Source organism: Protopterus annectens, chromosome 9.part0 (assembly GCF_019279795.1).
Source record: "Protopterus annectens isolate FY-2018-M chromosome 9.part0, PAN1.0, whole genome shotgun sequence".
NCBI lineage: Eukaryota > Metazoa > Chordata > Ceratodontiformes > Protopteridae > Protopterus > Protopterus annectens.
In genome coordinates, this window is record NC_056743.1 from 402610070 (window position 1) to 402635685 (window position 25616).

General features: G+C 46.6%; 1 protein-coding gene across 2 annotated transcripts in view; it reads right to left on the reverse strand.

Moving 5' to 3' along the window:
- The window catches only part of CCAR2 (cell cycle and apoptosis regulator 2), a 2452621-nt gene that overhangs the window by 731006 nt on the left and 1695999 nt on the right, over nucleotides 1–25616 (reverse strand). For both annotated transcript variants that reach the window (XM_044082935.1, XM_044082934.1), the window contains one exon: nucleotides 13535–13702. In XM_044082935.1, the coding sequence (XP_043938870.1) occupies nucleotides 13535–13702 (168 nt within the window). The remainder of the gene's footprint in view (nucleotides 1–13534; nucleotides 13703–25616) is intronic.

The window sequence follows — 25616 nt, forward strand, 5'->3', positions numbered from 1 at the left end:
ACAGAGAAAGAGGTTGGCGAAGAAGAAATGGGATTGTCAGAGAGATGAAGAAAGTAGACAAGAGTATAAGGAGATGAGATGCATGGCAAAGAGAGAGGTGGCGAAGGATAAGGAGTATGACGAGTTGTGTAAAAGGTTGGACACTAAGGAGGGAGGAAAGGACCTGTACTGACTTGACTAGACAGAGGGACCGAGCTAGTAAAGATGTGCAGCAGGTAAGGGTGATAAAGGATAATGAGGGAAATGTACTCACAAGCGAGGAGTGTGTGTTGAGCAGATGGAAAGAGTACTTTGAGGGGCTGATGAATGAAGAGAATGAGAAGGAGAGAAGGTTGGATGATGTGGGGATAGTGAATCATGAAGTAAAATGGATTAGCAAGGAAGAATTAAGGATAGCTATGAAGAGGATGAACGGAAGAGGCTGTTGGTCTAGATGACATACCTGTGGAAGCATGGAGGTGTTTAGGTGAAATGGCAGTGGAGTTTTTAACTAGATTGTTTAATGAAATCTTGGAAAGTGAGAAGATGCCTGAGGAATGGAGAAAAAGTGTTTTGGTACCGATTTTTAAGAATAAGGGTGATGTGCAGAGCTGTAGTAACTACAGAGGGATTAAATTGATCAGTCACAGCATGAAGTTATGGGAAAGAGTAGTGGAAGCTAGGTTAAGAAGGGACGTGATGATTAGTGATCAGCAGTATGGTTTCATGCCAGGAAAGAGCACTACAGATGTGATGTTTGCTTTGAGAGTGTTGATGGAGAAGTACAGAGAAGGTCTGAAGAAGTTGCATTGTCTTTGTGGATTTAGAGAAAGCATATGACAGGGTGTCTAGAGAGGAGTTGTGGTATTGCATGAGGAAGTCGGGCGTGTCAGAAGTATGTAAGCATGGTACAGGATATGTACGAGGGTAGTGTGACAGCGGTGAGGGCTACGGTGGGAGTGATAGATGCGTTTAAGGTGGAGGTGGGATTACATCAAGGATCAGCTCTGAGCCCTTTCTTGTTTGTAATGGTGATTAACAGGTTGACAGACAAGATCAGACAGGTGTCCCCGTGGACTATGATGTTTGCAGATGACGTGATCTGTAGTGAGTAGGGAACAAGTGGAGGAGACTCTAGAGAGGTGGAAATATGCTCTAGAGAGAAGAGGAATGAAGGTCAGCAGGATTAGGACAGAATATATATGCGTGAATGAGAGGGAGGATAGAGGAATGGTGAAGATGCAGGGAGTAGAGGTGGCGAAGGTGGATGAGTTTAAATACTTGGGATCAACAGTTCAGAGTAATGGTGAGTGTGGAAGAGAGGTGAAGAAGACAGTACAGGCAGGATGGAGTGGGTGGAGAAGAGTGTCAGGAGTGATTTGTGACAGACTAGTACCAGTAAGAGTGAAAGGGAAGGTCTACAAGAGGGTAGTGAGACCAGCTATGTTATATGGGTTGGAAACAGTGGCATTGACAAAAAGGCAGGTGTCAAAGCTTGATGTGACAGAGTTGAAGATGGTAAGATTTGCACTGGGTGTGACGAGGATGGACAGGATTAGGAATAAGTATATTAGAGGGTCAGCCCAGGTTGGAAGGTTTGGAGACAAAGCCAGAGAGGCAAGATTACGTTGGTTTGGACATGTGCTGAGGAGGGATGCAGAGTTTATTGGGAAAAAGATGCTAAGGATGAAGCTGCCAGGTAACAGGAAAAGAGGAAGGCCTAAGATAAGGTTTATGGATGTGGTGAGAGAGGGCATCCAGGTGGTTGGTGTGACAGAGCAAGATGCAGAGGACAGGAAGAAATGGAAACAGTTGATCTGCTGTGGCGACCCCTGACGGGAGCAGCCGAAAGAAGAAGAAGCGGCGGACATTGGCTAAAAGAGGGGAACAGCAAACCACGCTCAAGCAAAGGTAAAAAACAAAGTCCTCAATGGGGCACTTAGCTTTAGATGTCTTGATAGTAGAGGAGTGATGCGATCGATCTGACATTCGATTGCGGCTGAAGAGTTATAGGGTGTGTGTGTGCAGATATCAAATTTAAGGTCCCTGGTTTATGGCCATGCATGTGACGTCCCACGCACTTCCAGCAACCAGGCTTAAGCTTTTGCATAGAGCAGACATTCGGTTTGCCTGAGGCAGAGAATCCAACACTAAGAATACTGCAACATGGGAACAGAAGGACATCTATTAGAGAATCGCCGAGGTAGGAGAGGTCTAGGACGCGTCTCAAAGGGCCTTCCTTCCTGGGAAATAGGAAAAGGCATGAATAAAAACTTTTCCCCTCTTGAGCTGGGGACTCAGGTTGAACCGTGCCCTGCTCTAGTAGGTTTTGCAGAATTGGGGGAAAAAAGAGATTCCTGATCTTTTGGTGGTTGGGGGATATCCATAAGGGGGAGGGGCACAGTATGACAGATCATGAAATATCCCTTTTTAATAATGCTTAGGACCCAAGAGTCTTGAGTGATGAGTTCCCAGGATGGGAGCGGAAAAGGTAAAGCACAGGGAGAGGGGGAGGGTTCCAAGGTTACTTGAGGAGTCATGAACAGCCCATTCTATCAGGAAAGGGAGGAGGAAGTACCGAAGAACTGATAGGGTTTTTTGGACCCTTTTTGGGTTGTGTGTGGCGGGGTCTGGATTGCCTGCGTACAAAGACCTGTTTTGCAGGATAATTCCTGTGGAATTTAGGCACAGGGGAGACCAAAATGTGTTTTAGGTTTTTAAGCTCCTTGCTTGATTCTTGCAGATATTTAAATAATTCTGCTGAGGGTTTGCCAAAAAGGGCAGAAGTGTCCAAGAAGGCATCCATTATTTTTGCTTTAATGTCCTCAGGGAGGGGCTGAAGCCCTAGCCAGACAAATCTTCTTAGGGCAGAGGAAGATGCTCTACAGCTCATGAGGTGGCCTTTACAGCATTACAGCTGTATTTAACTGAATGCCTGGCTACCTGAGAGGAAGTAGCAAGACGAAAGGAGGCCAAGGTTTTGTTCTCCGTGTCAGGCATATCTGACACTAGCGTTGAAATTTGAGACAGGCGTTCCAAATTATACTTGGACATACGGGTCTGGTAGTTTAGTGCTCTGAAAGCTAGGGTGGCTGAGGTATACATTTTCTTGCCCAACCACTCCAACTGTCTACTATCCCTGTCCAAGGTGAGGAAGGAAGTAGAAGGTAGTGACCTAGAGGCCTTATCAGAGGCTACTGATATCAAAGAGGGGTCAGCCACAGGGGTCTTGAAAAGGAAGTTACAGTCCTTGGGTACTCTGTAGTACCAATATGGCTTTTTTGGAGCTGGAGGCTGTGAGTCACAGTGGAAATGGATGCAAAGGCATCTAAGAAGGCTGGAATGACAGGAGGAATGGCAGAAGGACTAGGGGACTATTTGGAGGAGGTCATAATAACGTTTTTGGACCTCAGACATCTCTGTACTGTCCCACTTAAAATGATCTTGCATCCTAGAAATGGTCTCCCCAAAAGATATTTCCTCCATAGGAGATTCTGTTCCATTCAAATCTTCCTCAGGGGAAGCGTAATCTAAGGGTGAGGGGATTTGGGATGAATAATTCAGAGAATCACCCTCTTCTTCTGATGAGGAGTCTTCTGGGATAACTGAAGGCCTAGGTCTCTTCTGAGGGGAGATAGGTCAGGTAAGAGGGAAAGCTGGTTGACCTGAGGGAGGCCGTAATGCCATGAAGGCCTTGAAAATGCTGCGTGTGAAAGTCTGCCATTCCTTCTGAGGATCTGGAGGTGAAGCTATATTTAGTTTATCTGGCTCTTCTTTGCAGGGGTATCCATGCGATGCAGAGGAGGAGGGCCGGACATAGGCCTACATTCGACCAAGTCTGAGTCAGCATCCATGCAAGCCATGATCTAGGTCATTCCTCTGGGGACTTCGGGCATAAGCCTGGGTTCCTGTGGACATTGCAAGTCTATGCTTGTGTTGTCTCTTTGGACATGCATACGTTTGGGTACCAAGGCAGTCTGCAAGGCGGGCTCACCCTATGGATCCAGTTCCCTGAAGCGTGTCTCTGAGCTCTCATGTGCTTTGTGAGAGACATGTGTATCAAGAGGAGCAGCTTCGGCTATGAGCCTTGGTTTCTTGGCAGAGCCTGTTAAGCATAAGGCCATCAGGTCAGAGGAACTTTCCATCGCGCTCTTAGCTAAAAGCTTAAGGCGTTGGTTTTCTAAGTAAATAACGAGATGACAACAGACTTCAGAGGGTCTTTGGCACAAAAGACTGAAAGACTGAGCAGTTTTTATGGTTGTGTTGGGGCCCGAGACAGAAGAAACACTGGGAATGACTATCCTTATGTGGAATCTGTCTTTCAGAGTCACACTTCTCTTTCCTGGAGGAAATTAACCTCAATCAAACATAAGGCAGCAGTAAAAAACAAAAAAAGGTTTCCTCAATGGGGCACTTACCTTTACGGAAGTAAGCGATTTCGGCAGCAGAGACACATCCGGGACTGGTGATCTGACTGGCGGCAAAGAAGGTTTGAGGATGGTGCGCATGTACGTCTCTTATGGACGACATCTGATAGTGGCCTATGTCAGATGCATTGCACACCTTAAGGTAGTAAACGACTTAGACAAACTGGCCGACATTGGGTCATCACCTTGGCAGGCAAATCCCTCATGTAAGAATACTGCAATAGATGAATAGGACATCAAAAGCTACTCAGGACAAGCTAACGGTATTAACTCCTCAGTGCGAGGAGTATCAACAAGAAACTGCACTCCCTGGAAGCTCTACTCACCCTGGAGGATGCTGACATCTGTGCAGTTACTGAAACATGGTTCAAAGCCACTAAAATCACTCTGGCAGTGCATGGCTATAATGCCTTTCATACATTCCGACCACCCACTGACCAGGAAAAAGCAAAAGGCAGAAGTGTATCTACATAAAGGATACGCACACCTCAAGGCTGGTCAAACAATATGACAAGTTTGAACTACTCCATGTCCAGCTAACTATGGAAAAAATCCATTACCATATTCTTTCTAGCTACAGGTCCCTCACCATGAACCAGGAAACCCATACATCATACATAACGTTACTAGAATCACTCACTATCCAGCCCAATACCATACTCATGATCAGTTTTAACTATCCCACCTTTAATTGGGAGGCATACACGCACACTAACATGCAGGCCCAAAAATGTCTTGTCTTTACAAATTCAAATGCTTTGCATCAGCTAGTCTGCACTCCAACTAGGAGAGCAAATATCGTACATCTGGTACTCACAAACATGGGAGAGTGCTGTATACCCCTAGTTTGATGTCCTCACTGATAATATCAGATCACAAGGCAATCCCCTTTGGAATAAAGGTAATACTAGTCCCCCAACTAACCCTAAAAGCTTTAAAAACTTCTCCAAGGTAAATTACTCCCTATTATTTATTTAGCATTTGTTTACCAGAAAAGTCCGACTGGGGCAGAGCCCATTTTCAGTGGAATCCTGGAGAGAAATGCTCTAGATGTACATCTTTGGATGGCATAGCTAGTTTCCAAGCTACCACAAATCCAGAAAACACAAAAACCTATGCAGAGGCGCACACAAAAGCACTACATGACCATATAAACAAGTGGATAACAACGGCAGTACCAGACCGAAATAAACCCAGGTCAAACCGCAAAAAATAAAGAAATCCTAGTGGACCCCCTGGTATTAGCAGATTGTACAGTAAAAGAAAATCATGTCCAGAAGTAAGAGGGAATGTGTACAACAGAGGAAAAAGTCTTTCATTAGTCTAAACAAATGAATCAGGGAACTAGTCAAGTTTCTAAAGCAGATGTTGATGTAAAAACATCCTCCAAAGTTAAGGATAACCATAAGGCATTTTTTAGTTATGCTCGCAATCTTAAGGGAAAAACCCAATAATGTACGGAATTAGTTGTAGATGGCATCACCTATATTCAGCTGGAAAATATAGCAAATCTGCTGGCTGACAAATTCAGCTCCACATCATCCCCAGTTCTCCCTCAAGAAATACCCTCCACCACTCCACTGCCAATCACCACTAAAGAAGAGGTTTCCACTATGCTCTCTAAATCCCCTGCAAATTATGTCATCAATAGCACACCCTTAACTACAGACTCAGAGGTGAGAGATCTAGGCACCCAGCTAGATAGTAGCCTGAACTTTTACCGTCATGTGTCCACAGTGCTGAGGAAATCCTTTTATGTGGCACAACTTATAAGTAAAGGTACGGCATCCAAATCCAAGGAAATTACACTGCCATTGTACTCCGCCGTCATTACACCAATTATCTAGTACAATGAGCCATTTGGGGTGTGCTTGACTAGGCACTTACAACAGCTGAAGTGACCTTAGAGGGTCCTTATAAAGAAAATAAGTATGTAAACAACATGAAAGCACAGTTGTGTAAAATCTTGCCATAACAGTAGATGTCCTCCTCTTCACTGCTGCAGTATTCGCTCCTTCCTTCCAACCCTCTCTTGTTCGTCTCTCGAGCTTGTTTACTCTTCCGTCTATGTACAATATTGCAGCAGTGATATAGAAGGACATAGCACAGTTCTGTAAACTCTTGCCATAACAGTAGATGTCCTCCTCTTCACTGCTGCAGTGTTCATTACAATAGGTATCCTAAAGGATGTTACATGCAACAGGACAACCTAACACCAAAAGATTAAAATGCAAATGCCCTTATTAGGACAAGCAGAAAGTACAGTTGTGTAAATTTACCATAAATGTACAAGTTCGAGTGCATTCACTGTTGCAGTCATCACATTTGGGTTATCTGCTTGCAGTAGCCCTCAGTCGGCCTGATTATCAAAGTCTTGGGTCCTGCGTAGGATGCAGTCTCATCTTCCATGACGTCAGGTAGTCAGGGGTATAAAGCATGCAGCCAACACCATTACATCAGTTTTTCTTGCCTCAGATGTCAGGTGCCCCCATAATGGGAAGCAATTAAATGTATATACATGCAAGGTTATATCTCCAACAAAAAAGCAAATACACCAAAAAGCTTTTAAGCATAGTAAAGGAGAAAAGAGGTATAGTCAAAAGAAGACAGGGGGCTGGAGGGAGGGTAACCAGGACTGCAACAGTGAATACATTCAAACATCTACATTTATGGTAAGTGAGCACAACTGTACTATGTTCTTCGTGTTTCACTGTTGCAGTCATCAAATTTGGGTAGATTCCCAAAGCTAAGGATGGGAGGAGGAATTTAGACAGCACTAGGACAAGCTATGAGGCCCTGCAAGACTGCAGAGGCAAAACCAGCTCTGGATTTAGAGAAAAATGGCAAATGGTAATGCTTGGTGAAAGTATATACAGAACTCTAGAGAGAAGCTTCTAGGATGTCCCTGGTAGGGACACCTCTGAAAAAGGCTGTAGAGGTAGACACAGCCCTGGTTGAGTGTGGTCTTATCCCCTTGTGGGATAGGTTTTCCATGGTGCTTATAGCAGAAAAGAATGCAATGGCCTTCCATTTAGAAATGGTTTCCTTTGAAATGGCCTTCCCCTCTGCCCCTGCAGCAAATGCCACCAGCAGCTGTTCAGATTTCCTTTAAGGTTTAGTCCTGTCCAAGTAAAATCCAAGTTGTCTGTGCACATTTAAGGAGTGCAGTATCCATTCCCCTTTGTTCTGTGGATTAGAAAAGAAGGCTGGCAAATGAATGGACTGATTTAAGAGCCACACTGGATACTACCTTCGGCATGAAGGAGGGATTGGTCCTGAGGGACACCCTGTCCGCATGAAAGATGATGAAAGGCTCCACTGCCATAAGGGCCTGTAATTCAGACACCCTTCTTGCTGAAGTGATTGCTAAAAGGAAAGCTGTTTTCCAAGAAAGGAATTTCTATGCACTTGCAGCTGGCTCAAAAGGAGGTAGAGTGAGTTTTTCCAATACAAGGTTAAGGTCCCAGGCTGGAGTTGGGGTTCTCCTGGGTGGTCTTAAGTTTTTGGCCCATCTGAGAAACTGCTTAAGCAGTGGATGAGAGAAGAGGGGTGTGGTTCTGTGTTGTAATGAGCTGAAATGGCCGAGGCATGAATTTTGATGGAGGAAAAGGAAAGGTCCTTGTGAAGCATCTCAGTTAAGTATTGAAGAATCCGAGGTAAATTAGGCGCTGCTGTGCCCATCCCTTGAGTTTGGTTCCAGGAACAGAATATTTACCATTTTTCGGCATAAGATTTTCTAGTACTAGGCCTCCTTGCCTCCAGAATGACATCCAACACTTGTTTACTGAGGGCTGGTAACGGAGAGATCAGGTAATTAGCCAGGCTGTCAGGTTCAAGGTTTGAAGCTGAGGATGCAGAATCTGGCCCGCCAGCTGGGACAGTAGGGTAGGGGTATGAGGCAGGTGCCATGGTGCCAACAGTGACACTGCGCAAGAGGGGTACCAGTGTTGGCGTGGCCAGTCTGATGCTATCAGTATCATCCTTGGTTTGTCCTGTTTGATCTTTAGTAGTACTTTGGAGAGGAGAGGCAGAGGAGGAAAGGCATAAACTGATAGATTTTTCCAGGTGAAGGAGAGGGCATCCACTTTCTAACCTTATTTTTGGGGAGTCCTTGTGCAGAATTTGACCAACTGATAGTTCTGGGGGGAGGCAAACAGGTCTATATTGGGGCTCCCCCATTTCTTTAACAACATGTTGAAAGTCGTTGGTTCCAGTTTCCACTCATGTGGGTCCATGAGATTTCTGCTTAGTTCGTCTGCCAATGTAGCTTTCCTGGCAGGAACTGAACCTGTAGGTGCACTTGGTAGCTTAAGGCTGTGTTCCACAGAGCCAAGGCTAGTCTGCAGAGGGGGTATGAATGGGTACCCCCCCCCACTTGTTTATGTACCACATAACAGTGGTGTTGTCCATCTTTACCATTAAATGTCCTGGAAGAATGCGGTCCTTGAAGGCTGTCAGAGCATTCTGTACAGCTAATATTTATTTTTGATTGATATGCAGGTGCATTTGACTTGGGCTCCATTTGCCCTGAATGCACTTCCCTGCCAGGTGAGCCCCCCCATGCATAGTCTGATGCGTCTGTTGTTAGGGTTTGGGCGGCAGGGGGTAAGTGAATGATAGTCCCTTGTTTTGGTGGCAGACCTCTGCCCACCAAAGGAACTCTACCTGTAGGCAAGGGGTATGATAGGAATCATTGCTTCTAGATCCTGAAAATGTTGATACCATAGGCTTTTTAGATACCATTGTAGTTTCCTCATATGCAGTCTTGCATATGGAATTAGGAGAATGCAGGAGGCCATGAACCCCAAGGCTTGCTGTATTTGCCTTGCAGATAGCAGGGTTTCTGTGGCCATTAATTTGAAGTAAGCTGTCAAATGAATTTGTTTCTCTGGCGTGAGGAAAGCCATCTGGGAAGTTGTGTTCAAGCTTGCTCCCAGGAATACAATTTGTTGACAGGGTACAAGATGTGATTTCTTTTCGTTTATGGTGTACCCCAGACAAGTTAGCACCTTTTGTACAAACACCAGATGATTCAAAAGTATGTCCTGGCTTTCTGCCTGAATTAGACAATCGTCCAGGTATGGGTATATTTGAATATTTCTTTGCCTACAAAATGCAATGACTGGAGTTAGGCACTTTGTGAATACCCTGGGAGCAGTAGATAGGCCAAAGGGCAGTGCAGACAACTGATAGTGCATGTAGCCTGCTTTGAAGTTTAGGTATCTTCTGCAAGCTTCCCTTGATTGGGATGTGCAGGTAGGCTTCCTTTAAATCCAGTGTTGCCAACCAGGCATCCTTGCCTAGCATAGGAAGCAAGTGGTAAAGAGTTAGCATCTTGAATTTTGGGATCACCAAAAAGGGATTTAGGATAGAAAGGTCCAGGATAGGGTGCCATGAATTGTCATTTCTGGGTACCAGGAAAAGTCTTGAGTAGAAACCTTGTCCCTTTTCCTCTTCTGGTACAGTTTGAATAGCCCTTATGCTTAAGAGAGAGAGTACTTGCTGTTGAGCCTCTGCCCACTGATTTGGGGGTAGATCTGGCCAACCGTTGGGGCTGGTAATGTGTGGAAGTGAAATCTGTATCCTTGGGAAACTATTTAAAACCCATTTGTCCTGGGTAATGAGTTCCCAGTTTCTTGTCTGCAGAGAAATCTTTCCCCCTAAAGGAGCAGTCAGTTGAGAAGGGCTTGGAAGTTTTAAAGTCAAGTCATTGAGACAGTTTACCACAGGGGGGAGTCTTACTACTCCCTGATTTGAAGTGGGAGCCCCCCACTGCTTAGTCCTGTGCGTACCTTGGGACTGAAGCCTGGGTGTTCTGCTGGTTCTGGGTTTGGGCTGAGAAGGCCTGGAAGAGGCAGGAAAGGACCAGTTCTTAGAGGGCCAATGCCTACTAAATCTTGGAGGCTGCACTTGTAGGAAATCTTGAATAATTTGCATAGATTTAGCTTTTTCCTCCATCTTTTTAAGTACTACTCCTGCTTTGTTACGAAACAGGTGGTCCTGATTTAATGGAGCATCCAGCAATTTAGATTTAACATGATCTGGCAAAGATTGCTCCTTAAGCCAAGCATGCCTTCTAAGTACAGACCCAGTGACAGCAGCCTTGCAAGATGTCTCTACTGTATCAAAACCACATTGCAAAGTATGTTTTCCAACTTGTTCAGCAGAATGCATTAAATCCTGTAAATCCTTATTTTCAGCACAGTCAGGAATCAACATCAGTTTCTGTTTAAGCAATCCAATAATATGCTGTTGATACTTTAACAAAGGAAACTGGCAGTTTAAGGTCCTAATGGCCAAGGTTGCAGAAGTGTATAACTTCTTACCCCATCCAACCAGCGCCCTGGAGTCTCTATCAGAGGGGGTAGGATTTTTGGCAGTAGTAGCCTTAATGCCCTCGGGTCCCTGTGAAATGGTCTCAGGATCCGCAGTAGGGTTTTTAAAAAGGAACTTGTGGGAGTCAGGAACCCTGTAATATCTATCAGGTTTTCTGGGAGAAGGAGGTAGAGGGCTAAGCTAGATTCCGAAAAGGCATCATCAACAATGTCCAGTACAGGGGGGAATAGCTAAAGGCCTGTGTTGGGGCAGGAGTCAGAAATCCCTGAGCCTCTCTTTAGAATCAGAGTAATCCTGGCTTTCCCAGCAGAAATGCTCCCTAAGAGTATGCAAGGTTTCAGCAAAACAGAAATCCTCTGGAGGGGAAGCAGAGGGAATAGAGTCCTCTGCATAAGAATTCTCATAGGTAGATAAAGGTAAATCCTGGTCATCACAGGAAAGAGAAATTTCAGAATCCTGATCAGAAGTACCATAAGGAAATTCAGTCCTAGGTCTCTTAGAGGGGGAAGGTTAGCTTCCCCTGATTAAAGTAATAAGGTCTTCAGACATTCTTATTTGTTTTTTTAGGCACAGAGGCCTGACCATGCGGTTTAGGCATCGGTTTTCTAGGTGTGGATCGAGTTTTAGGCCTTGAAGAAGATGGCGTCGGTTTAATATGCAAGTCAGTAGGCATGAATACACCCTCAGAAGCCGGTGTCTGCACAGCGGCTCCAGACCCATCCAAGGTAGAGACATCCGCAGGTTCCACAATTGAAGCATCTCGCGGCATGCCGGACTCCGAATGGGTCTCAGTAGAGGCCTGCGAATCTGAAGAAGTGGGCATCAGGGGCTGTGAAAGGGCCTCACTGAGTACCGGCAAACTGGCGACTAGCTAAGGAGAAGCTTCATCAGCAGCTTTGGACCTAGGCGGCCTGTCTCTGTCTTTATCTTTGTGTTTTTTCGGAATGTCGGTAGTCTGGTGGCTTACCGAAGACATATCTGGATAATTGAACCGAGTACCAAAATATTTAGAAGCGTAAATATACCAACGACGAATAGTTCGTTGTTTAAATAAGGCACAAAAGCGACAGTGAGGTATGTCGTGGTCAGGGCCTAGGCAAGGAATACAGTACGAATTAAAATCTTTGTGAGGTATTTGCTTTCCACAAGAAATACAATTATTGGCTTTTACTGACATCTGTTTAGAGCAAGAAAAAGTTTCAATGGGGTAGTTAGCTTTAGTCGAATACTTGGGTTCTAAAACTCGAAAACGAAAATTTTAGGAGTCGGCCGACCGGCACTTGCGAACTGCTTCTGCTTCGGTAACCGCACGGCAAGAAAGACTGATGTAATGGCGTCGGCTGCATGCTTTATACCCCTGACTACCTGACGTCATGGAAGATGAGACCGCAACCGACGCAGGACCCAAGACTTGGATAATCAGGTCGACTGAGGGCTACTGCAAGCAGATAACCCAAATGTGATGACTACAACAGTGAAATACGAAGAACATCTATACAGTCAGCTCAGATGTCCTCTATAGGATGTTTTAGATAACAGAGAATTTACTGCCTTTCCTTAAGCCCACAATAATACAAACAGCTTTGCTAAACCGAGGGCATTTTATATTACAGAAATTTATTTTGGTAACGTCAATACTGGGATGACCTTGAATCAAAAAGCTACTTAAAGATGCTAGAAATGTCTTTCTACAGAAATACCACCTCTTGCCTAACCCTGGAATAGCCACTTTCCCTTCTTTACAATTGGGACTGTGTTTTGTTGTCCTATCTAGTTCTAAACCAGAAAAAATGGTAGTCATTTTGGAAAAAAAAAGCGGGCTGTTTTCTACAGGTACCTCACATGAAGGAGTTTAATACCTTAAGAGTCTTGTTACGGAGCGAGGATGGAGGAATCAGGAGGTTAAAGCACTGGGTGGGTGCAGCTGTTGCAGTAGTGCAGGCACTGAAGCTGGAGAGAAGTCTTAGACAGAAACCTTCAACTTACCAATCTATGTCAATATCCTCACACATGGTCAGCAAGACTGCAATGACTGAAAGGAAGAGATGGAAAATATAACTAGCAAAAACTAAGCAAATTATAGAAACGAAGGCAAAGATGCAATGGGGATAAGGGACAGGCTAATTAAGGACAAATGGAGTCTCTGGGACCAATATACCCAAGGGGTGGAGTGTAGCTAGGAAAAGCGGGACCTATACTCTTCGTAAACTCTTCTTCCTCTTTTACTAACACAACTGCTTACTCTTTTATTTTCTGTATTTTACTGTTTCCACAGACTCGCTCATAACATAGTTAAGTACAGACCCTTTAATACACTATAACTAGACATGGTAAACTGTTATACCTATAATGTTGTAAATGTGCTCTCTCTTCAATTTAACAAAAGCAATGTATTTGTCACATTTTCATCATCTTAATGATGTACTATATAGATTTCCATTTATCACCCGTACAACTGTGTTAAATACTTATGCATACAGTTTTATATTTCAGCTGCTATCATGCAATAACTTTACTTTGAGCTTTCCTTCCCCAAGCCTCCACCGAAAAGGGTTTTCAACCCCATTTTTCCAGTAATCAAAAGCAAAATAAATTAAATACAGAAGAAGTGTATGACATCATAGTCAAATTAGTGCATCTCATATTCATATACAGGGAGGTAAAAGCTTTTCTCTATGTAATTCCTTTCTCTTCACCAGTGAAATAGTACCTTATGGAAGCCCACTGGGTTTGTGCAGCAACTTTCATCAATCAATAAATGCAGGCATAATGGTCACTATTAGTGTCTGTACCTCAAAACTGTAATGTACATTCTGCTTCCGATACTCCAAAAGCTCATGCAGCGAAAGTGTGACACAATTAAATTTTCCTTCCATAGCTGCTCGATTTGGGTAGACAAGTATAGATGGCTCTTTTGGAAGAGAAGCGCGTTTCTTTTCTTGCTGATTTTTTTTTACATCCTATCATTAAAAAGAAAAAAATAATCAGAGTGCAAGCTACATACAAATCTAAAAACACCACCATCATCATTATCATCATCTTTATCACTTTATACAACTTTGATAAAATGGTTAAAAGAATTTATCTCCAGGGAAGGTAAAACTGGAAAAGAAAGGAAACAAACCGAGCACATGAACACAAATTATGTAAAACTCCTCATACTAAAAGTCAATATACAAGTCAAAATAGAGCAACTACATGGTTAATATGAACAGAAAAAGTGAGCTCCATGGTGGGATTCCATAAAAATGATTAGGCATACTAAAATGACTGTTCTTTCAGGAAAGTAGTCTGTGCTAACCATCAGCTTAAGTGACACGCTGCTCCATTACCTTAAAACATATTAACTTAAACTTACTTATTCATTGAAAAAAACAAGTGAAATAATCCAACCCAAACCCTTTTCAGTCAAAATGTATGTCACAAATGCAAGGGTAAAAGTCAATACACACACAAAGGTTTAGAATATAAAAATTAAGTACGTTTCTGACAGTTGGGATGAAACTGGGATACGTGTAGGAAGGCTACACAAGAATACTTAGAAAAAAAAAATGCCAAGGACTCAAAGATAACCACAAGCCATTCTTGAGCTGTGTCAAGAATCTAGGTGGCAATGCTCAGATCTGCTCGGAGTTAGTGCAGAATGGCACAAAATACACTGAACCGACCGATATCGCCAACATTCTGGCAGACCGGTTCAGTGCAAACTTCACCCCCAAAAGGGTCCATAATCATACCAGAAGAATGTAGAGCCCCTGAAATCACAGACACTCAGGTTAAAACAGTCCTCTCCAAAGCCAAAAACACAGCATCAATGGGACCAGACAAAGGAAATGAACAGCTGATCGGATTGTCTGTGACCAGCAGTCCTATGAATATAGAAACGCAGCTGCCTGTGCACATCTAAAGAATGCAGCTTGTACTCTCCTTTATTTTGATAATTAGGAAAGAAAACTGGTACGTTGATGGACTGATTGATATTGGTTTCTGAGGCCACCTTAGGTAGGAAGGAGGGATTGGTCCTGAGGTACACTCTATCCTGATGAAAAACCAAGTAAGGGGGTTTTACGGAGAGAGCTTGAAGTTCCTAAACTCTTTTCGCTGAAGTGATGGCTACCAGGAATGCTGTTTTCCAAGACAGATATTTAAGTTCGGCCGAGGCAGCTGGTTCAAAGGGAGAAGCAGTCAAGGCTTGAAGAACTAGTGATAGATCCCAAGGGGGTACGGCTTCTTTGATAGGGAGCCTGAGCAGAAAAGTACCCTTGAGGAAGGTTTTACATAGTTTAGCTGACATCAAAGGACCTGTCTCATGTCCCACATGGTAATGGGAGATGGCTGCCAATTGTACCTTGACTGTCGAACAGCTAGCCCCTGGCTGAAAAAGTCCGGTGAGGAAGTCCAACACGGACATTAACGGAGCAGTGAAGGGGTCCAAATTATGATGTTCCCCCCAGATGGAAAAGCGCCTCCATTTACTGCGGTAAACTTTCCTGGTGGAAGGTTTATGCGCTGCCACCAAGAAGGCTTTGACTGGTGAAGAGATGCCGGGAGTCCTGATTAGGAGTGGAACTGGAGCAGCCAAGCTGTCAGCTTCAGGTTGTCCAGATTAGGGGTCGGTAAGCCTGATGGATGGGATATCAGATCCGGGCTGGGATCCAGAATCCAGGGAGGATTCACCAAGTGAGACCACAGGTAAGGAAAAGTACAGTTTTGTACCTACCATAAATGTAGATGTTCGAGTGCTAATACAGCTGCAGTCATAACAGATGGGTTATCCTGCCGTCAGGCAGGTCCTCGGTCGGCAGAATTCCAAAGTCTAGGTCCGGCGTCGGATGTCGTCGTTTCTTCCCTGATGTCAGTGTGGCAGGGGTATAAAAGAACCAGCCGACGCCATTTTCTTCAGTTTTTCTTGCCCCAGATGTCAGGTGCCCCCAGAAGGAAGGCAAAACATAAACTTATGTAATAATGCAATGTAATATAATCAAAAAACAGTAGTTTGCAAGCAAATACACCATAAAAGAATACCCCAATCAGGTTGTATGAGGAGGTGTTTGTCATTAGGCCTGTCCCAAGAGGGGATGGAGGGAGGGAAACCTGGACTGCAGCTGTATTAGCACTCGAACATCTACATTTATGGTAGGTACAAAACTGTACTATGTTCATCGTGCATACAGCTGCAGTCATAACAGATGGGTAGAATCCCAAAGCTAAAAAGGGGTGGCAGGCACTAAGTGGAACTAGGAGGAGCAAGGATGCCCTGCAAGACTGCTGTGGCAAAGCCCGCTCTAGATTTAGAGTATAGTGGAAGGTGATAGTGCATGGAGAAAGTGTGCAGAGAACTCCAAGTGGCTGCTTCCAAAATATCCTTGGTAGGAACCCCCCTGAGGAAAGCTGCAGAGGTAGCTGTGGCCCTTGTGGAGTGAGATCTGATGCGTGTAGGTACAGTTTTACCATGAAATGAGTAACAAAAGCATATGCAGTGGGCTATCCATTTTGAGATTGCCTGTTTGGAAATAGCCTTTCCTTGAGTACCTGTAGCATAGGACACAAAGAGTTGCTCTGATTTTCTGAATGGCTTTGTCCTGTCCAAATAATAACAAAGTTGTCTGTGAATGTCCAAGGAATGCAGTAGTCTTTCCCCTTTGTTTTGTGGGTTAGGATAAAAAGTAGGTAAGTGGATAGCCTGATTCAAGGCTACACTGGATACTACCTTTGGCATAAAGGAAGGGTTGGTTCGTAAGGAAACTCTGTCCTGATGGAAAATGATGAAAGGTTGCACAGCCATGAGGGCTTGTAGTTCCGAAACCCTGCGTGCTGAGGTGATAGCCAGAAGGAAGGCTGTTTTCCATGACAAATATTGCAGTTCTGTTGAAGCAGCTGGCTCAAATGGAGGCAGGGTCAGTTTTTCTAAAATGAAGTTGAGGTCCCAAGCAGGTACTGGTGGCTTCCTTGGGGGTTTTATATTTTTAGCCCCTCTGAGGAACTGTCTTAAGAGAGGATGAGAGAATAAAGGAGGATCAGTGTTGTATTGTGTAGAAATGGCTGAAGCATGGATCTTGATGGAGGAGAAGGAAAGTCCACTGTTTAACATCTCAGCTAGGTACTGTAATATTTGAGGTAAATTTAGTACCCAAGGATTCTGGCCCTTTTTCTGATTCCAGGCACAAAACCGTTTCCATTTGGCGGAGTAGGCTTTTCTAGTAGAAGGCCTTCTGGCCTCCAAGATGACATCTTGCACCTCCTTGGAGAGGAGGGTCTGTTGGGAAATCAAGGAATCCTCCATGCGGCTAGATTGAGGGTTTTCAGCTGACTGTGAAGAGTTTTGAAGTTGTGCTGGGTCAACAGAAGAGGCACTAGAGGCAGGATCCATGGTGGGGAATGCGTCAGGCTCCTCAGGAGTGGATACCAGTGTTGTCTTGGCCAGTTTGGAGCAATGAGAATCATCTTTGGCCTGTCTGCTCTGGCTTTTAATAGAACTTTGGACAGCAGAGGAAGAGGTGGAAAGGCATAAACTGTCAATGTTGTCCAACTGAAAGAAAGTGCGTCCACTTTCCAGGCCTGTGGATGATAGATCCTTGAGCAAAATTTTTTCAATTGGTAATTTCTGTGGGTAGCAAAGAGATCTATGTCTGGCCTTCCCCATGCCCGAATTATCTTTGCGAAAACTTGAGGATGCAACTTCCATTCGTGTGGATCTGTCATATTTCTGCTTAGGTTGTCTGCCAGCGTGTTTTCCTTCCCTGGCAGGAATTGTGCTTGAAGTTGGATTTGCAATTCCAGAGCCGTGTTCCAAAGAGACATGGCTAGTCTGCACAGGAGGTATGAATGAGTTCCTCCCCGTTTGTTTATGTACCACATCACTGTGGTGTTGTCTGTCCTTATCAATAGCTGGCCTGGATGCAGTAGGTCTTTGAAGGCCATAATAGCATTTTGCACTGCTAGCATTTCCTTTTGATTGATGTGTAGGTGCTTTTCTTTTTGGGACCATTTGCCCTGAATGCACTGATCTGTCATGTGCGCCCCACAGGCGTAGTCCGAGGCGTCTGTTGTGATGATTTGATTTGCTTGAGGCATGCAGAAGGGGAGACCTATGTTTCTTTGGCATGCTTGAGCCCACCACAGAAATTCCTTTTGAAGACATGGAATGAGTGGTATAATTGTTTCCAAACTATGGCTGTGTTGAGACCATAAGTTTTTTAGGTACTATTGAAGTTTCCTCATATGCAGCTTTGCACATGGGATCAGCAGGATGCAAGATGCCATGAATCCCAGAGCCTGCAGGACTTTCCTTGCAGTCAGCCTGGTGAAGGTTGCCATTTTTCTGAAGTATTGAGATAGTTGCCCTTGCTTCTCTGGCGTGAGGTAGGCCATCTGGGTGTTTGTATTCAAGCTGGCACCCAGGAAAATTATTGCTTGAGAGGGTATTAGTTTTGATTTCTTTTTGTTGACTGTGTATCCCAGAAAGTTCAACAACTTTATTACAAATGCCAGGTGTTTCAGAAGTATGTGCTTGCTGTCCGCTTGGATCAGGCAGTCGTCCAGATATGGGTATATTTGTATCCCTTGAAGTCTGCAGAAGGCAATTACTGATGCCAGGCATTTCGTGAACACTCTGGGCGCAGTAGATAAGCCAAAGGGCAATGCAGAGAATTGATAATGGGTTGAACCTGCAAGAAATCTGAGGTATCTTCTGCAATCTTGTCTGATCGGGACATGCAGGTATGCCTCCTTGAGGTCCAGTGTTACCAGCCAAGACTCCTTGCCCAGCATGGGAAGAAGCTGCTGTAATGTGAGCGTCTTGAATTTTGGTACGAGTAAATATGTGTTTAGGATGGATAGGTCCAAAATAGGTCTCCAATCTTTGTCCTTCCTTGGTACCAGGAATAGTCTGGAATAAAAACCTTGACCCCTGTTCTTGTGCAGGTACCTCTTGAATAGCTTTCATGTCCATGAGAGCTGAAATTTGTTTTTGTGCCTCTGCCCTTTGATTTTGTGGCAGGTTTGGCATGCCTCTCATTTTTGGAAGGGTGTGAAAGTGGAATCTGTAGCCTCTGTCTATAATGTCCAGGATCCATTTGTCTTTTGTGACAATATGCCAATTTTTTTTAAATAATGCCAGTTTTCCGCCTAAAGGTGCTGCCATTAAAGCTTTGCTTGGCATGCAAAGGGGAAAGTCATTGTGTCTGCTTTCTGAATGGCTGTGATCTATTCTCTCCACCTCTTGGTGTAGGTGCTTGCCATTGTCTGGCTCTAAATGATCCTTGAGACTGCCCTCTACCCCTCGGGCGCCTGTATCTACCTCTTTGAGGTCTGTCCGTGGCTGGAAAGGACCAATTTTTTGAAGGCCAGTTTCTGCTGAAACGTGGAGGTTGTACCTGTAGGAAATCTTTCACTGTTTGCATTGCTCTTGCCTTTTCCTCCATTTTCTTTAATACCTCCTCAGCTTTAACACCAAACAATACATCTTTTTGAAGAGGTGCATCTAGTAATTTAGCTTTGACATGATCTGGTAAGGTTTGCTCTTTGAGCCAAGCATGTCTACGTATGACAGACCCTGTAACAGCAGCTCTACATGAGGCCTCTAAAGCATCAAAACCACATTGCAAGGTATGTTTACCCACTTGCTCTGCACTATGCAACAAATCCTGCAACTCCTTCAAGTCTGGTTGTTCAGGTTGTGTCATTTTGCTTTTCAACTGAGATAACAAAACTGTTGATACTTTAACATATGGAACTGACAGTTTAATGCCCTCATGGTTAAAGTGGCCGAGGTGTATACCTTTTCCCCCCACCTTTCTAAAGCTCTGGAATCTCTCTCTGAAGGTAATGGGTTTTTGGCAGTAGAGGCCTTAATTCCCTTGGGACCCTGTGAAATAGTTTCTGGGTCAGCAGCATGGCTTTTGTATAGGAATTGGTGTGAATCAGGAACCCGGTAATACCTGTCAGGTTTAACAGGAGCTGGAGGTAAGGAATCTGGGTTAAGGCTGGCCTCTGAGTACACATCATCTAGTATGTCCAAGACAGGAGGGATAGCCAGAGGCCTGTGCTGAGGAAGCAAGAGAAAATCCCTGAGCCTTTTCTTGGAATCTGAGTAATCTTGGCTTTCCCAGTGGAAGTGTTCCCTCAAGGTATGTAAGGTTCCCCAAAAGAATAGTCTTTGGGGGGGGGGGGCAGAGGGAATGGACTCCTCAGCATCAGAATCTTCAAAAGGGGAATATGAATATTCCTGGTCCTCAGAATGTTCTGAGGTAATAGAGGCCTGGTCTGAGGAAGGGTAGTCTTCCTCCAACCTGGGCCTTTTCTCCGAGGGGGGTTGAGAACCCCTGATAAGAGTAATCAAATCCTCAGCCATTTTGAGCATCTGTTTTTTAGGCATGGGGCCTTGAGAGGGGCTCTGTGGAGCTTGTCTTTTAGTTTTCATGGCTGCTTTAGATTTTGTGAAAGCCTTAATGGAAAAAGAGGAAGGCCTGAAGACACCTTGAGAGGTGGCAGGCCTGTCTAAACTCTGAGTTTCCCCGTCAAGAATGGCGTCGGTATCTGTAGTCGGGGTGGGGGCCGAGGAGCCTGCGACCTCGGGCACAGAAGACACCGCTAAAGAAGCGTCATCGGTACTCAGGGGCTGCGTAGGCGCCTCGCTGAGAACCGGAGCACCTGTAGCCGGCTTTAGTGTGGTGTCGGTAGAAGTCACGGACCTCGTATGTCGGTCCTTATCTTTGCGTCTTTTACTCAAAACTGGAGTCGGAGTATCAGACAACATAATGAAATTTTTTACCAAAATAGTGTTGGGCGAACTCCGCCCGACACTTAATAGTGCGTTTGTTGAATCTAGCACAAAAACGACAGGCCGAGACGTCGTGGTCTGGGCCTAAGCAAGGAATGCAGAAGGAATGGAAATCCTTATGCGGTATTTGCTTCCCACATGAAATGCAATTATTAACTTTGTCTGACATCGGTCTGAGGCAAAAAAAGTTTCCCCAACGGGGTACTTAGCTTTCAAGAAGACTTCGGCTGAAAAATATTCGTAATCTCAGGAGCTGGCCGACCGGCACTTGCGAACTGCTTCTGCTTTGGGCACCGCGCGGCAAGAAAGACTGAAGAAAATGGCGTTGGCTGGTTCTTTTATACCCCTGCCGCACTGATGTCAGGGAAGAAGCGACGACATCCGACGCCGGACCTAGACTTTGGAATTCAGTCGACCGAGGACCCGCCTGACGGCAGGATAACCCATCTGTTATGACTGCAGCTGTATGCACGATGAACATCCAAGTTTGCCGAGGCCAAAATGGAGCAATGAGGATTATTCTGCTCCCCAACCGAGAGGCTTTCTGTAAGAGCTTTAGCATCAGGGGGTAGAGGAGGATAGGCATAAAGTAGACCGGGCGGCCAAGCATGCACTAGAGCGTCTCTCGGGGCTTCCCCTGGTGGGGGAATCAGAGCGAAGAAGCTGTCGCATTTCATATTTGAGGGAGAGGCACAGAGATCGCAGCAGGGTTGCCCCCATTTTGCAAATATCCGCTTCGCTACTCGGGAGTTGAGAGACCACTCGTAAGGGGAAAGAATGGTGCAGCTGAGTTCGTCCGCCAGAATGTTGGCCCGTCCCGGAATGTGCGTTGCGATCAGAAAGCGGTTGGTGGAGATCGCCCATTCCCACACCCTCATGGCCTCTCGGCAGACAGGGTAAGATCTGGTTCCCCCCTGTTTGTTGATGTACCAGACAACTGACATGTTGTCCGTCTGTATCGCAATAGTTCCTACGGGGAGAAGGTTCTGAAGTGCTTGCAACGCTAACAGCACCGCCCTCATCTCCAGAACATTGATATGCAAGGAGGGCTCTGTGTCGTTCCACGTGCCTTGGACTGTTCTGCCTGTGCAATGTCCCCCCCACCCGAGTCGAGAAGCGTCCGTGGTCACCGTGACGAGAGGAGGTGGAGAGCAGAAGGGTCGGCCTGTATGGAGGTCTGGGGACTGGAGCCACCATAACAAGGCCCTCCTGCAAGCCTTGCTGATAGAGATAGGGTGATTGAGAGGAAGAAGCTGAAAGGAGCATTGTACTTGGAGGGTCCACTGTAGTACCCTCATCTTTAGACGAGTGCATGGAAGAAGCGTTATTGCCGCTGCCATGGAGCCCAGTGCCCTCAGAACCAATTCCGCCGGTGGAGCTTATGATTGGAGGATGGCCCACACATGGTCTCAGATTCTGTAGTCGTTCCGAAGTGAGGTAGGCTCGCAGACTTCTCGTATCCAATCTGGCCCCTATGAACTCTATCACTTGTGTCGGAGCAAGGGAGGATTTGTCCGTATTGATCGTGATGCCTAACTGGGGGGCTAGGCGGAGAAAAAAGTCTCTGGCTGAGCAGAGTAGATGCCTTGTTGGGGCGGTCAGGAGCCAGTCGTCCACGTACGGGAAGACCTGCATTCCCTGGAGTCTCAGGTAGGCCGCTATCACTGCTAAAACTTTGGTGAACACCCTGGGGGCTGTGGTGAGGCCAAAGGGAAGGACCCTGAACTGATAGTGGCTGGCTCCGAGCCGGAAGCGGAGAAACCTCCTGGATCGTCTGTCCATTAAAATGTGGTAGTATGCATCCCTGAGGTCTATTGAGCACATCCAGTCATTCTCCCGCAAGAGGGAAAGAATGGATTGAAGAGTGACAATTTGGAATTTCTCCTTGGTTACCGACAGGTTCAAGAGGGAAAGGTCTAGAATTGGTCTCAAGTCCCCCGTCTTTTTTGGCACCAGAAAGAACCTGGAGTAAAACCCTAATCCGAGCTGGTCTGGGGGGACGGGTTGGATGGCTCTTTTTTCTAGCAGCTGCTGGATTTCTGCGGCTGCAGCCTCCCTCTGACCGGGTGGTACATCAGGGAGGTTCCTGAGTCTGGGGACATGTTGCATTGGGATTTTGTAACCTCTGGATATGATCCGAAGCACCCAGCGGTCTGACGTGATGGACTCCCATGCCGCCAGATGCCTCGAGAGGCGCCCCCCGACTGCTTCCAGAGTGGAGCAGTCGGGCAAGCCTTCAGGGCTGTTGCGTGGGCCGATCAGAGAAAGATTCTCTGGACCCAAAGTTTCTCGGGGCCCCTCTGCCTCTAGGGCAGCATCCTCCCTGTCCTCCTCTGCCACAGAAGGACTGGTTGTCCGGAGCAGTTTGGGAATGTTGGGATTTCCGGAACCACATCTTCTTCTGACCCTTTTGGTTCTTGGAGAAGGACCTCTGGGGAGCAGAGAAGCGGACTCCGACAGCAGACGTCTTCCCGTCCTTCTCGCTCTGGACAAGTGTCTCGCGAATGGTCTTGCCAAACAAGGCAGAACCATCAAAAGGGGCATTCACAAAGGACGCCTTAAAGGGCTCCGCGAAGTCACAATGTCGGAGCCAGGCCTGGTGTCTCATAACTAGTCCCGCTCTGCTAGCTCTAGCAGCTCCCTCAGTGGCATGAGACAACAGCCGCATAGAGGTATTGGAAATAGATCTTAGAGTGGCCATACGAGTGGAGTACAACTGCTTGTCCTCCGCCGACATGGACTCTGGGGGGGAAGCAGCGTATTCTTTAATAAGATCTCGCTGCATCCCGATGACATGTGCCATGTAGTTCAGGGACCTTACTGAGAAGGTCGCTGAACTAAATACCCGCTTCCCAAGGCAATCCATCAAGCGGGACTCCTTGCTCGGTGGATGGACCGAGGGGCTCTCCTGAGCTAGTTCCCTCTTAGTGGCTGCCGCCATCAACATGGCATCTACGGGGGGACCCTTGCTCCAGTGGGACCGGTCTGCAGGGGGGGGGGGCTCAAAATCCTATACGGGCGTTTAGGGACTGGCTCCACAGTGACCGGCTCCTTCCACGCCCCGGTGGTAACAAGGTCCACCAGGGGGTCGGCCGGAGGGGACACCCAAGAGGTAGACGGGCCTGCTTCGAATGCCTCCAGAAACATGGACTCGGAGGAAGCCTTGGGGGCAGACCCCCCCCCCCCCTGATCCTGAGCATTTCCATGATGTCTCCAAAGGAGATATCCTCAGGGGGTGACCTTGGGGAGCCTTCCCCTTCATCCAAGTCCGTGTCCTCTGTTAAGGACTCGGGGGAGTCCACGTGCCTCCTCTTACACTTATGCTTGTGAGGCACTTCCTCGGGGGGGCTGCCGGAGGAGGTCTCACCAGCAATGTCCTGTTCCAAAGGAACAACCTGGGACATCGAAGCAGGCTGTCCCTGTGGCCGGGTGATGGAAGCCTGACCCAGCAGAGAGGGAGTGCAGGGTGGAGCCGAGACAAGGGCCGGGGGTCCGGATGCTCTCGACAGAGCCCTCTCCACTACATCGAAGGCCGAGGGGGAGCCGCTCTCCCTGGGCTCCAAAAGCCGACTCCCACTCGGATCTGATGAAGGGATCGGAACCGGCGCCGAGACCGTTGGATCCAAGGGACCAGTGTGCTCTGACCTGGATAGAGCCGAAGGCACACTGAATCCCTCGGATCCAAAGCTTGGGCCACGGCTCCGAGAGGTCAGATCCGACAGACTCGAGGGCAGGGTCGGATCCGAAGTACCCAGTACTGTCGGTGCCGACCCACGCCCGGATCCAACGCTGCCCGGCTCTAAGCGCTCCGAACCTGGGAAGCGGGTCGGAGAAGGAGCTATCGGAGCAAAAAAGGGTGTCGAGCTCCCCCCCAAAGGAGGGGGGGGGAAGCAGGAGCACTCCCATCTGCAGCTGGGCCTGGATGAACCTTCTCATCATCCGGTCCAAGTCTGCATCAGACAGGCTTGTAGGTGGATCTCGACGAGGCCACCGAGGCAGGCCTGGAATGCCGCCTCGATGACCTCGACGGAGATCGGTCTCCTCCTCCTCGGGTCCCGGGGAGAGGCAAGATGATCGGAGCCGAGGAGGAGGAGACCTGAAAGTCGTGGAGGGAGAAGCCTGCTTAGCTGGGGGGGCTGAAGTGGAGGCCTCGGCCTGCCGCTTGTGGTGCTTCTCCCTCCGTTTCTCCCTCCTGGCCTCCCTGTCCTCCGGCGCCTTAGTGGGAGTTTGAATCTTGGCCAGGTGAAGGGGGGCAGGAGTGGCCACCACCACAGGCTGAGGAGGTGCCACGGGAGTAGCAGAGGCCGAAGCCGAATCCGGGGGCAAAAGTCCTGCCAGGACGAGCTTCGACCTCCACTCCTTCAGTGCCCTGGGGTTGAACACTGCACAAATGGTACATCCCGAGGACAGGTGTTCAACCCCAAGACACCGAACACACCGAGTGTGGCCATCTGCCGGAGAGCTTATGGCCACACTCGGTGCACTTGGAGAAGATGGGTTTTGGGGCCTCCGACATGATAACCCAAACTAAATAAATTAAACAAGCAGGCTAGGCCCCAAACGCAAGCAACACTCACACACACACTAACGACCAGCGAGGGGAGGGTTAACTCTAAAAATTTAAGAATTAACAAAAAAGGGAAACCTAACACACACACACTGTTTAAATAATGAAAATTATACTAATCTGACCAGAAACAGTGTCACTTATCTGAAAAATGCCAGGAGCTCGATATCCAGCTGTCACACCTAAAAGCGGCAAACTAGATCTGAGGTCATTTGGGGTTGGCAGGGGATTATGGGTGAGGGGAGGAGCTAGGAGCTCGGATCCATAGCTGTATAATAAGTTGCTGGCTCGGATCCGATATCGGATCCAAGACCCACAGGTTGCTGACAAATGAAGTCCCTACTCCAGATTGACTGTTCTTTCAGGAACGTGGTCTGTGCTAACCTTCAGCTTAAGTGACACGCTGCTCCATTACCTTAAAACATATTAACTTAAACTTACTTATTAATTGAAAAAAACAAGTGAAATAATCCACCCCAAACCCTTTTCAGTCAAAATGTATGCCACAAATGCAAGGGTAAAAGTC